General features: G+C 35.4%; 1 protein-coding gene across 31 annotated transcripts in view; it reads left to right on the top strand.

Annotated features, from left to right (window-relative positions):
* Positions 1–13,299, top strand: part of macf1a (microtubule actin crosslinking factor 1a) — a 194,465-nt gene that overhangs the window by 106,497 nt on the left and 74,669 nt on the right. For 21 of the 31 annotated variants that reach the window (XM_048201459.1, XM_048201458.1, XM_048201447.1 and 18 more), the window contains 19 exons: positions 550–654; positions 772–867; positions 973–1,098; positions 2,207–2,359; positions 3,119–3,130; positions 3,924–4,078; positions 5,601–5,727; positions 5,811–5,994; positions 6,075–6,241; positions 7,046–7,224; positions 7,331–7,469; positions 8,475–8,668; positions 8,759–8,918; positions 9,004–9,087; positions 10,391–10,498; positions 10,584–10,682; positions 10,845–10,964; positions 11,083–11,174; positions 12,169–12,304. In XM_048201459.1, coding sequence (XP_048057416.1) covers positions 550–654; positions 772–867; positions 973–1,098; positions 2,207–2,359; positions 3,119–3,130; positions 3,924–4,078; positions 5,601–5,727; positions 5,811–5,994; positions 6,075–6,241; positions 7,046–7,224; positions 7,331–7,469; positions 8,475–8,668; positions 8,759–8,918; positions 9,004–9,087; positions 10,391–10,498; positions 10,584–10,682; positions 10,845–10,964; positions 11,083–11,174; positions 12,169–12,304 — 2,436 coding nt within the window. The remainder of the gene's footprint in view (positions 1–549; positions 655–771; positions 868–972; positions 1,099–2,206; positions 2,360–3,118; positions 3,131–3,923; positions 4,079–5,600; positions 5,728–5,810; positions 5,995–6,074; positions 6,242–7,045; positions 7,225–7,330; positions 7,470–8,474; positions 8,669–8,758; positions 8,919–9,003; positions 9,088–10,390; positions 10,499–10,583; positions 10,683–10,844; positions 10,965–11,082; positions 11,175–12,168; positions 12,305–13,299) is intronic. The other 10 variants (XM_048201467.1, XM_048201465.1, XM_048201470.1 and 7 more) reach the window with 1 other exon arrangement.

Below are 13,299 nucleotides of genomic sequence, written 5' to 3'. Positions count from 1 at the left end.
GGCACTATGTTCCTTTACTGATTTAGTCCTTAATTTTTATGTATGCATCTTGTTGTTGATTTGGTTTTTGAGATGTGGGCATTGCACTCAAAAATGGAGGCAGATGAACATGACCTTGCAAGGTCGGAGTTTCAGCCAGAAATTATGATATTTTAAAATTTATGAGGTCAAAATTTAAAAAAAAAAAAATATCTGCCAGAAGCTAGTTATTATAGTTAATAACGTTTTAAATATGGATATTTTTTCTTACAAATACCCATCGCTTCGCTTCAGAAGGCCTTTATTTACCCTCTGGAGCTGTATAGATTATATTTATGATGGATGGATGCATTTTTTTTAGGGTTTCAAAACGCACCCTTCGTTCACTACCATTATAAAGCTTGGGAGAGCCAGGATATTTTTAAATATATCTCCGATTGTGTTTGTCTGAGTAAATAATGGGATGATTTTCATTTTTGGGTGAACTATCCCTTTAAGTGTGGTTGCAGTTGTTCATTACATTTTATTTTGGATTGAGCAATATCTTTTGATCTCCTTTACCTCTCTCAGGACATGAGGTCAGAGCTGGAAGAAAAACAAGAAGTGATGCGCTCCCTTCAGGAGACAGCTGACCACCTGTGTCAAGACAACCACCCAGCCAAACAAACAGTGGAGGTGAGTTGTTGACAAATATGAACAAATCTTCACGCAGTGAGCTCAGTATGTCGCTCTCAGACACAGTAAAAATAGATTTGGTGCTCAATCCTGACCTGTTGACCTCTCTGATCATAGGCCTACAGTGCTGCCCTGCAGACGCAGTGGCAGTGGATTAAAGAGCTCTGCGTATGTGTGGAGCAGCACCTCAAGGACAACACTGCCTTCTTCCAGGTACTGGGTCAAAAGAAAAAAAAAAAAACAGAAAAAAACAAACAAACAAATTTTTATACATTTTATTTCTGCTTTAAATTACATTTTAATGACCTATTTTTTCAGTTTGTGGGTGATGCACGGGACTGTGAAAGCTATCTACGTCAGCTACAAGACACCATTAAGAGACAGTACACCTGTGATAAAAACAGCAGACTTGGCAGATTGGAGGATCTGCTGCAGGACTCCATGGTGGGTCTTCCCTCTTATTCCAAAAATAGTAATAATATGAGTGCACCATCAGCCTTTAAAACATATTTTACATATTTTATTTTTATTTATTTATAGTAGATATTGTCATTTATGCTTAGTTTAGGAATTTGAATTTTTGAGCTCAATGAGTGCACAGGAGGTAGTGCGTGTCCTCACATATAACAGATGGCACCATGAGAGTGGGGTTGCACAAGGGGAGACGGAGCGAATGGGCATATCCTCTTTGGCCATACGGAAGAGAGACCCAAAACTGGCACAAGCGCACTACTTGTGGATTTCTCTCTCTCTCTCTCTCTCTCTCTCTCTCTCTCATATTATATATATATATAAATGGTTTTAAGCCAGTTATTTATATCTTTTGCTGTAGTGTGTCAATAGGAAATATCCGTTCACATTTCCAAACATTCATTTTGCCATTAATTGTAATAATCCAGTGAGATTTTTGAATACACAAGGAGTCTGACAACAGCCGGTGCTCCACACAGTGATCTGATCTCACCATCATCGAATCCGTCTGTGATTACATGAAGAAACAGATGAAACTGAGACAAACTAAATCCAGGAGAACTGTGGCCGTGTCTCTAAGATGCTTGAAGAAACCTGCCTGCAAAGATACAGTACTGTGAAGAGTTTTAAGCACTTGTGTAAAATAAAGTGAGGAGGTTTTTAAAAAATACTGTTTTAAATAGATTTTATTTATGAATTAACTTATATTAACTAAATCTAAACAATATTTTGTGTGACCACCCTTTGCATTTAAAACAGCTCTTGTCCAGGTACACTTGGGCATCATTTTTCAGGTAGCTTTGGAGGCAGGTTTCTTAAAATGCACTTTACTCTTGATTTCTCTCAACATGGGGACAGGAGAGGTGTCATTCAATAAATGAAAAAGTAAAGTAACTTGCGTTACTTTTTTGAAAAAGTAACTCAGATATTTTGTACATTTTAAAAGTTATACGTTCCTTTACCCATTACTTGAAAAAAGTAATCTGATTACATAACTCACGTTACGTGTAATGCGTCACCCCCAACTCTGGTTAACTGATTGTCTGCTTGATTGACTTATTCATTTTATTTTATTTTTCAGGAGGAGAAAGAACAGTTGATTGAATACCGCAGCACAGTGGCCAGCCTCGTAGGCCGGGCCAAGTCTGTAGTCCAGCTCCGCCCACGTAGTGCAGATAGTAACCTGGGCACCACCACGCCAATTCGTGCCATCTGTGACTACCGACAAATAGAGGTATAACACGCTCCAGATATCTCACCATCACATCCTACTCGCTTTGCCTTACCTTACCACATCACAACCCTGCATTGATCCTTATGCTCTTAAGAACTGAGCTAAGATCACATTTGGAAAAGAAACATGATCCTAATTCAGTTTTTTTAGAGCTTTATGTTTGTGGTCCAATCCTACCCCACTTGAAAACCATCTTTTAGCTTTCATCGTCTGCTCCACTCAGGGTGCTAGCCAGAGACCACCTGCACATACTTAGTCATAAACCACCCTGGAGCTGTGAAGGCAAGTATAAAGGGAAAAGGTGCCATTGACCAAGACTTAGCCAGAGGATCTGTCCTGCGTGTGCCAATTTAGTTGTAAGCAAATAATCCTGGGAAATTGGAGGTGTGGCATATCATGATACCATTTCGTTGCTTTTCATTCACACATTTCACATACTCTGATTAACTGAAATTATGAAATAAGATTGTCATTTGTTGAATATTCATTTTTATGCAGAACACTCATAAACACTCATTCACTCTCCCAGCTGTGGCCCTGTTTCTTTTCCTGATCATATTATTTCAGTCAGACGAGGTCTGCTAAATGCCCAAAAGTAATCTCTTTCTCCCTCCCTATCCCCTTCCCACCCCCCTTTTCTCTGCCCTCCCCAAATCCTCATTTTTTTTTTTTCTTTATCCCTCCATTTAAACCCATCTTTCTCTCCCTGTTCCCTTCCTTCTCCCTTCCTCTTTATGTGTGTCTGCGGGGCTGGGCAAGGCCAACTCTCAGGTACTATTGCCGATCGTTCTCCTCTTCTGACCTTTGCTCTCTGGCCTGGCCCTGCACACAAGGGACCCCTGCTTTACCTCAGGCGTCCTGTACACTGTTAATGTGAAATAGGGCATATATATTACGTATTAGGTGTTTTTATCCCAGCCCAAAATAATCATCAATTTTCCATGGTGGGAGCATGTTGCATGCTGACTTGCTATGTCATTTTAATTCTATTGTATTTATCAGTCACAAAGGTGGTAACCCTCTGTTAATTTTAATTTCCTATCCATACATAAAACATAATGAAGCATAATGTTCTCTGTGTGCAAGGGGATGGGGTGAGAGTTGAGGTGGGGCACTAGAAAGTGCTCTCACATCTTCTCTTTGATTTTTAATATGCTTTAATCACTCAGAATGCTTTTAATTTTATGTTGCCTTGAGGGTTATTGATGGCATTTAGCTTTCATGTTAGCCTGGGCAAAGCTAGGCTAAAAAAGCAACTATAATTTGACATTAAAGTGAACAAGATGAGAGCCTTTTTTTTGCCAGTTGTAAAGATATGTTAGCGCAGTAAGGCATTATTCCATGAAATTCATATTTCATGTTATTCAACTCATATGAAAACCATTAGCATTAACATTTTATTCCTCATCCTTTGGTTAATATGTTGAATCCCTTTACTTTTTAACATTGACCATCAGTTCTGCTTTCTTGCTCAGTTTTTCAAATCCTCTCTCCCTTACCCATTATGTTTCTTCCATCCTTTTTTCTCTGTCCCTCTCTTTCTATCTCTGTCTCTCTTTCTCAGATCACGATAAGCAAAGGAGAGGAATGCGTATTGGAGGATAACTCTCAGAGGACTAAGTGGAAGGTCATCAGTCCTACAGGAAATGAGGCCATGGTGCCATCTGTGTGTTTCACCATTCCTCCCCCTAATCAGGAAGCTATCGACACTGCCAGCAGGTACAGTACACAGATCCTTATAGGTTCCTAATAAACATGTTAATGAGGGTCTCACACACACATGCAGGAATCAGTCTTCTGTACTGTGACACATTTTTACGCGTTACAACATATGGCATAGAAATAACCCGAATTGTAAAGAGTACCTGGAAACCGTACTTGAGTAAAAGTACAGATACCTGCTAATGCACTCATATTCATGTAATGTAGATTTCTTGACAAGTCTGGGTGGGTAATTTTTTTATAAAATAAAAAAATTAAAGCAGTCTAATACAACAATGATGTGTAAATATTTTTTTAAATACCAAATTACACATTAAGCAAAATATATCTTTTTTTTTTTCTTATGATTTTTGGGTGAATTATCATCACCAGGACATGTTCTTGACAGGCTTTGAGCTTCATCCATTTGTTTTCTCTATTCGATTAACTACCTGATTTCTTTGCTATGGGAATCTTAGTAAAGTCTTAACTGAATTTGAAAGTGTGCTTGGTCAAATTCTGCCTCTTATCGAAGGAAAATTTGATCAAGTGTTAACTGTTGCAGTGAACCTTTATAGTGAGACGTTGATGCTTTTTGTAAAAGTGGCAGTCAGTGTCAGTGATGGCAGTTGGATGACATGATTTAAAAAACAAACCTGAAATGAAAACACAGAAAGAACAAAATGGATTTAAAACGACTAAGTTTGCAAGAATAAAAAAAAACGAAGAATATTGTCATCATTATGCGGTTCATTTTGTTCTTTTAACAATGCTTTGACCAAGATTGTTCAAAAGGGAAACCACAATAAATCTCTTATTTTTATTTATTTTTTTTATTGTAGTGTTTTATCCTCCTTTTTGGACCGATGCCGTTCAGTTTTTTCATAAGCTGGCAACCATGACATACAGTCACATTCACTTGCACTTGCATTAAGTTAACAGAGACAAGTTGCACTTCATTGTCAGATCATAGTTTTTCCTCATAGACCCTTTAATTTTGGGCCTCTTATCAATTTTATGTCCTTTAAAATATTTTTTGTGCATGAATTTTTTGCTAAAACTGTTAACAATCATTTTCATTAATTTAAATTATATATAAAATTATAAATAAAATATAAATACTAGATTAAAAAACCTAAACTTAAAAAAACTTGAAAAATAAGTTTGAGTACTTAAAATTCTAAAACTGAAGTAAAAATAAATAGAAATATTAAACAAATATTAAAATGACAAAAGCACATAATAAAATTGCTTAAACTTAAACTAAAGTTAAAACAGAAAATGTATAGGAATAAAAGTGAATTTAAAATATTAATAAATACTGTAATAGTATATAAATAATACTAAAATAACACTGGGGCAAACACCACTCGTTGTCTTTGGAAAATACTGCTTTTTTCATTTTGAATGATGAATTGCACACGATAACACAAGGGACATTTAACGAGAAAGTAAATAGCATACATTTTGATGTTGTATTGTCTTTTTTGTTGGATAAACAACTATATAAACTATGTAACAATTTATTTTCTGTGCACAGAATGGAGCAGATGTACCAGAATGTCATGTCTCTATGGCACCAGCTGCATGTTAACATGAAGAGTGTAGTCTCCTGGCACTACCTGCAGAAAGACATACAAAATATTTCCTCCTGGAGTCTGGACACAGTTAGTACCAAAGTTCATCCAATTTCCCTCTCTTATCAGAACACTTTCAGAGGTCTTTCATAATCATGTGTCTGTCTCTCTAGATGCGCTTGCAGGCCCCAGCAGAGAGGCAGCAGGCTTTAAACAATCTGGACGCCCACTTGTCCGACTTCCTTACGGATAGTCGTGAGAGCGCACTTTTCACACCGACTGAAAGGCGTGAGCTAGAGAGAGAAGCTGAGAACTGCCGTGAACATTGCCAAACGCTGCTGGTCTCTTTGGAGACAGGTAAGAAGGTTACCGTGTGTATTAATCACGTTATGACACCATATGACAAGGTGTTTAGTAATTTTTTTTTTTTTTTTCAGTGGAGAAGGATGAGTTAGCCTCTCGTGCTTACCTCTCAGAGCTGCAGAGCATCAAGTCGCACCTAGAGGACGCAGAGAGCAGACTGATGCGTGGGATGCAGACTCCACACCCCAGCACAATAACAGGAGATGTCGCAGACAATGCAGTTCACATAGCAGAGCAAGAGGTGAGGAGGAGTGATCAACACAACTACTCCCTCTACTGGTCAATCAGTGGTCAATCTGTACAACAGTTTTAGCAAATGTACATACATAAACCAGTACAGTCAGTATCTACATTAATTCAAAATACTGTTAATTCGACAAAAAAAGCTTTTCAATTTAAAATTTTGCAGTATGTGTTTCTGAAAATAATCAAATAGTTTAGTTTTATAATATTATTTAAAAAAAAACTAAAATTAAAGGTATTACAGTATTTAATGTTTTGAAGTAGCTTTTATATTTCTAATTGATATTATATTATGTAATTTAATTATATAATATTTAATTGTATATTTTAATTTAAGTTTTAGTAATTTTATGTGCTATTTAAATTTTTATTAGGTTTGCTTTTAATATATTTCATTATTTTATTATGAAATAATAATGTAATAATAATATATTACATTATAATTATATTATAATAATAATAATAATGAAAGAATTGTAATTATTTTATATATTTCTGTATTGCTATAATTTATTTTTATTTCAGTTAATTGCCTTATTAAATGGTTTTACGAGCGCATTGTTTTCTTTTGTTGACAGATGTCCCATCAAATAAGAAATTATAATATAAATAGGAATGTATATATCATAAAAGTAAGCACTTTATTGTACAAAAATTTTAGTTCAGTCATCAGTTAATTTTGATAACTTTTAGGAGAACACTAGCATACAGTACAGCATACATACTAAAAACTGCAAATTTTATTTAGATTTCATGGATTCTTTATAAATGTAATCTAAAGAATATTTTAATGGTGTTCCAGAAATTACAGCTGGATTTAAAGGGTCTTCAGTCAGATTTGGGCGAGGTGTCTCGTCGCTGTGTGAGCTTCTTTGAGGAGAAGCCTTCCTCTTCCAGTGTGCCTGTCCTACGCTCTGAGCTCAACCTGGCCGTAGAGCACATAGAGAAACTCAACTCCCTTTCCTCCGTTTATCTGCAAAAGTTAGTGCACTTCAATTCATATATGCATGTACTCTACCCTAATTAGTCATCAGGCGTTGTTTAGCCTTAACGACAAACATGATCTGAGTGTCTATTTCTCTGCCAGATTGAAGACGGTAGATGTGTTGATGAGAAGCCTGCAGGCTGCAGAAAGTCAAGTGAGAAAATATGAGAGTCGACTGAGTGAAGAGGATATTGTGCCTGCTGATACTGCTGCAATCCAGGCCTTGGGAGAGCAGTTAAATGTGAGACACACAGACACTTCATACATTCTTAGCTGGTAGTTGATTAATATCTCAACTAGAGCTGAACGATTAATCATTAAAAGATTGCCATCTCGATTCAAACATCCCACAAGATCTCCTAAATGACAACGATTCAGCTGTCTACTAAACCTTGGACTAGTACGATCAAAACGGAATATTCAAATCTGCGTTGGCTTTTCGACCACACAGTATCATTATTTCTTTATACTTTTACAGTTTATAGTTCGGATATAAACACTGATGTCTATGGTATCAAATATAGAGTAAATCAACTTATGAAAGTAACTTATAAAGATTGTATCAATTACATAATTACACCAGTAGGTGGCGACAAGTGACTGTTAAAAAAATGTATTTGTCATTGAATCATTCATTCAAGTCATTCATTAGAAAATGCTGATTGATCCAGTAATGAAACTAGTGAAGTCTTCAGTAATGACTTAAAGTCTGAAGTAATATTTGTTAATTTGAGGTTGTTAGCATCAGACATAAATTGGTTTATTTAAAAATTAGTGCTGTCAAACGATTAATCACAATTAATCGCATCCAAAATAAGTTTGTTTACATAATATATGTGTGCTGTATAGTTATTATGTATATATAAATACACACACATGCATGTATATATTTAACAAAAATATATTATATTTATATATAAAATATTTATATTTATATATAATATAAATTCGATATAAATATAAACATGTAGGCCTATACATGTAAACATTTCTTAAATGGATACATGTATTTTGTGTGTATTTATATACATAATAAATATACACGGTACACACACACATTTATTATGTAAAAACTTTTATTTTGGATACGATTAATCACGATTAGCGAAATAGGAATTCGACGCAGCTCCTGTACTACTCTGTATTGGATATTAATGACTTCCGGTCTGTTGTTTGTCAAAACAGTGGATAGGTGACTTTTCGTTTTTTGATTGCATTTCATACTCTGTATTTTACACTGTTTCAGAAATGGCATTCAGAGCTGGAGGAACAGGATCACATATTCCAGAGTCTGAGTTTAGAGGTCCAGCAGGTTAGAGAGGTCGGAAACCAGCTCAGCCAGATGCACCCTGATCGCAGCCCTGAACTGGACCGCTACCAGGAGAAAGCAATCCAGCTCACAGAGAGGTGGAGTGGATTGCGTAGGCAAATGGAGACACGGTGAGTTGTTTAGAAGTGCAAAGGGTATGACAGGGAAAGGGTGTCTACCAGTGTATTCCAGACCGTAAAACGAAACGTAATGTCCTACAGGCAAGCAGATCTTGAGGTGTTGGGTTCAGTGCTGCAGCACTACAGAGAAGGTCACACCTCTCTCATCCGCTGGATAGAGGAGACCACAGAAAAACAGGAGAACACACAACCTGAGCAGACAGACAGCAGAGCTTTGTCAGAACAACTCGCACAGCAAACAGTGAGAGAGGACGCTGATATTGATGAATACTTCCAAGTGTTGCAAAACAAATCAGTGTTTGATTTGAGTATCTGTTCTCCTGCAGGCCTTGGTGGTTGAGATCGAACAGAACCAGGTCAAACTGGATGAGTGCCAGACGTACTCTAAACAATACTGCGCTGCTGTTAAGGTAAGCACCACTGACCAGTGTCGGCTACTGCTTACTGGCAGTCATTATGGAGAAATGGAAACATAAACACTTGGTTCACAAAAAAGCAGTATTATTTTAGATTTATTTTAGTTTTGTTACTATTTTGAATGAGATTTTATTTTTATTTTTTATTCTGATTTTATTTTTAGTTTTCATGCTAGTTTGTTTAATTTTTAGTAATTTCATTGTGCTTTTGTCATTTTATTATTTTTTTAAATTATTTATTTAGTTTTTTTTCCCCAGTATTAGTTTAGTTTTACTTTTTATTTATTTCCAGTTAAAGGATTAGTTCACTTTCAAATGAAAATTACCCCAAGCTTTACTCGCCTTCAAGCTATCCTAGGTGTATGACTTTCTTCTTTCTGATGAACACAATCTGAGTTATATTAATAAATATCCTGACATATCTGAGCTTTATAATGGCAGTGAGTGGGATCAACGAGCACAAAGCTGAAGAAAGTGCATCCATCCACATCCATCCATCATAAACATATTCCACACAGCTCCGGGGGGTTAATAAAGGCCTTCTGAAGTGTAAAAAAAAGAAAAAAAAAATCTTTATTTAATAAGTTTTGAAGTAAAATATCTAGCTTCTGTCAGACCGCCTTCCGTACTCTACTTATGAAGAAAATGTAAAACTCTCGCAGTTCAAAATGCTTACGCTACTCAGTGAATAGCTACGCTATTCAGCTTACAGAAAAAGCTTAACGGAAGCTACACCAGTTCCATTTTTTTTTTCGAAAGGCGGTCTGGCGGAAGCTAGATGTTTTACTTCATAACTTAATAAAAAATGATTTTTTTTTTTTTTTTTTACACAAATGCATCGTTTCACTTCTGAAGGTCTTTATTATCCCCCCCCCCCCCCGGAGCCATGTGGAATGTTTATGATGGATGGATGTGGATGAAGGCACTTTCTTCAGCTCATACATGTTGATCCCACTCACTGCCATTATAAAGCTCGGATCCGTCAGGATATTTATTAATATAACTCCGATTGTGTTCATCAGAAAGAAGAAAGACAAATGCACCTAGCATGGCTTGAGGGTGAGTAAAGCTTGGGGTAATTTTTGTTTGAAAGTGAATTATTCCTTTAATAATTTTAGTGCTTGAACTTAAACTTATTTCAGTTTATTGCCAAGGCAACATTTCAATTTTTTATTTAATATAAGTTTTAAGTAACTTATATTTATATTATATTTTATTTCAGCTTTATTTCAATTAACAGTAGTGTTTTTAATAATTTTAGTTAACTATAATAACCCTGTTTCTATGTGTGCATTAGGACTATGAACTCCAACTTATGACGTTCAGAGCTTTTGTTGAATCAACCCAGAAGTCCCCTGTAAAAAGGAGGAGGATGCACTCTTCATCAGATGTCATCACACAGGAGGTAAATACAGGGAAACAAGGACATTAATTTGATGGTTATGTCGGTTTTTGTGTTGACTTTAAATGCTTTATTGACATTTTTCTAGTTTATGGATTTACGCACACGCTACACAGCTCTGGTGACCCTGACAACGCAACATGTCAAGTATATTAGTGATGCACTACGACGACTGGAGGAGGAAGAGGTGTGTTATCATGCTTTTCTAAGCCTCCTACTTTCAGCTTTGATTTTTACCTTTTGTATATTTGCACATATAAATGCCTACAAGTATGTGCATAATAAAGACAACATCAGGGTTCATCATCTGATGTATGGTACATGAAAATGTTTCCCCTTTGTGGTACAGAAAGAGGTGGAAGAGGAGAGGCAGGCACGAGTGGGGCAGGTCTCAGAGCTGCTTGGCTGGGTCAAGGGCCTACAGGAGCGTGCTGGCAGATCAGCTGAGCCATCACTTACTGCACAGCAGGTAAGATTAGAGTGTTAACTAGTAGAATATTATATATATTTTAGGCACTCTACAAGCAGTAGTGCATGGAGTAAGATTGTATATGGCTCTAAAAATACTGTTTCTGTCTCACTTCTAGGCCATTAGTGAGCAGTTAGCAGCTAAAAAAGAGGAAGTTGCTGAAGCTATCAGGAGCACCCAAGTCTTCCTGATGTCAAAGCAGGCCAGCAAGTAAGTCCCTATATGATCTTCAACACATTCAGACAGCAGTTCTCAGACATTTCATGCTAAATGCTACCAAGTCAGATCAGTCAATGTCAGAGAGTACTAATTTATTTCAGGTCATATTTGCAACAACTACAAGAAAACTTTTTTCTTAAGATCTTAAGATTAAAACTTTTTTAGTCTTATTAAACTTAGTCTTATATATATATATATATATATATATATATATATATATATATATATATATATATATATATATATATATATATATATATATATATATTTTTTTTTTTTTTTTTTTTTTTTTTTAAATTGATACAAGAAGAAATAGCCTGTCAGAAATTGCAGTGGAATAAAGAAGAATGAGAAAGTAGCCTACTCAGACCCTTTTAACTTAAGACAGGGCTTTGCATTGAAAAAAAATAGTAAATGGTTAAGAAATTAGAAATAAAATATACATGGGAAATACATTTTCATAAAATGTAATAAATGTCTTTTTTATATAAGTAAAGATGTGTTTATTTGACTTTGGATTTGAAGAAAATATTTTAGTATTCAGTTGTGTGCCACTTGCAATGTTATTTTGGTATGTTATAGTTTTATTAATATTTTGCATTGGATTTTATTTTTATGTTTTCAGTTTTAATATTATTTTAATTTTAGTTTCTTTTAGAATATTATTGCAATTAATTATGCAATTATATTATTGCACTATTATTATTTGCCTTATTTAAAAACATTTTAATCAAATATAATATACTATTTTTATAATCTATATTTATTTATTTATATTTTTCCAGCTTTATTTCAATTAACAAATAGGATTTGTAATAGTTTTAGTTACAATAACAACATTGGCCACTTGGGGGTGCTTTTTGTACCATAGTTTGTGAACAGCTGCACTATAAGTTCACAGCCACCTCAGGACCAGTAAATGTTAATCATGCACTTACTCAAACACAACCACACATTTTTATTAATGAAGCATATATATCTTTAGGCTGTCTTCTGAAGAGCGTGCCCAGGTTGTCTCCCAGCTGGATGAGCTGACAGCTGCCTACACTCAACTGTGTGACAGTTCTGCTGCACAGTTGCAAAAACTGGAGGAGCAGCTGGCCAAAGAGGAGAAGCACAAGGTAAAGTTAGATGACCAAGGGGAAGTCACCATTGGCAGCAGTGTTCAACTTTGCCAAAGCGAGCTTCAACAGCAAAAAGCGTGTCTTGAAACAATGCTTCTGAAATATATTGCTTTTAATAGTGTTCTTTGTTACGGTCAAGTATTGTCAGTGTGCTAGTGACATGCTATAGCTGTGTGTACAGTATGTGTGAGCTAGAGCGAGTGAATCATTTTTGTGTTTTTTGTGTTGCCTGTCACGTGTGGTTTAACCTTCATCACCATGTTCATACATCTCACAGACATTGTCTTATTTAACAGTTATAAAATATTAATAGCATGGTGTGAAATAATTCCCATTTTATACAACATGCCTGATATCATGTCACCCACACCATCTTTATTTTTCATATTAATCAAGCACATCTGCTTAAACGCAACTCATCAGCTCATTAGAGTAGAATAGTGTGATTAATAGCTTTTTGGCATCAGAAACAGCTTTCATAGCCACTTTAGTGTCCATTGTAGATTATCCAAATTGTAGATTAGCTTTTTTTTTTTTTTTTTTTTTTTTACATTTCATTTGAATAAAGCACAGATAAACATGTAAATGTAAAGGCATAAATATCATGACATTCATATTGTTTTTTTGGCATATGCAGCTACAAAAACTGTGCACTCATACATGCATCAGTAGTGATTACTGTGTGTACTATGGTGTGTTTGTGTTTGAATGGCCAAAAGTTAAAGATATAAACAAGATAGATTCATAAGAAAGCAGTGTTTGAAATATTTTCCTAGGGATTGGTATAGACTGAGCACAAAAAGCCAGCTAAACCTCCACCTCACTGTTTGAGCATGATGTGTCCAGATCACAGCTATATGTTTGTTTGTTTGTTTGTGTGTCTGTATGTGTGATATTGTCTGTTTTCAGTCCATGTGTTTAATACTGTAGTTCTTTGTGAAATTTAATAAGCATTTTGCTTCAAAATCACTAACAGCTGCCGGGAGAAAATG

This window comes from Megalobrama amblycephala, linkage group LG9 (assembly GCF_018812025.1).
Source record: "Megalobrama amblycephala isolate DHTTF-2021 linkage group LG9, ASM1881202v1, whole genome shotgun sequence".
In the NCBI taxonomy this organism is placed as follows: domain Eukaryota; kingdom Metazoa; phylum Chordata; class Actinopteri; order Cypriniformes; family Xenocyprididae; genus Megalobrama; species Megalobrama amblycephala.
The sequence above is the reverse complement of the archived record's forward strand: the minus strand, read 5'-3'. Positions and strand labels throughout refer to the sequence as shown.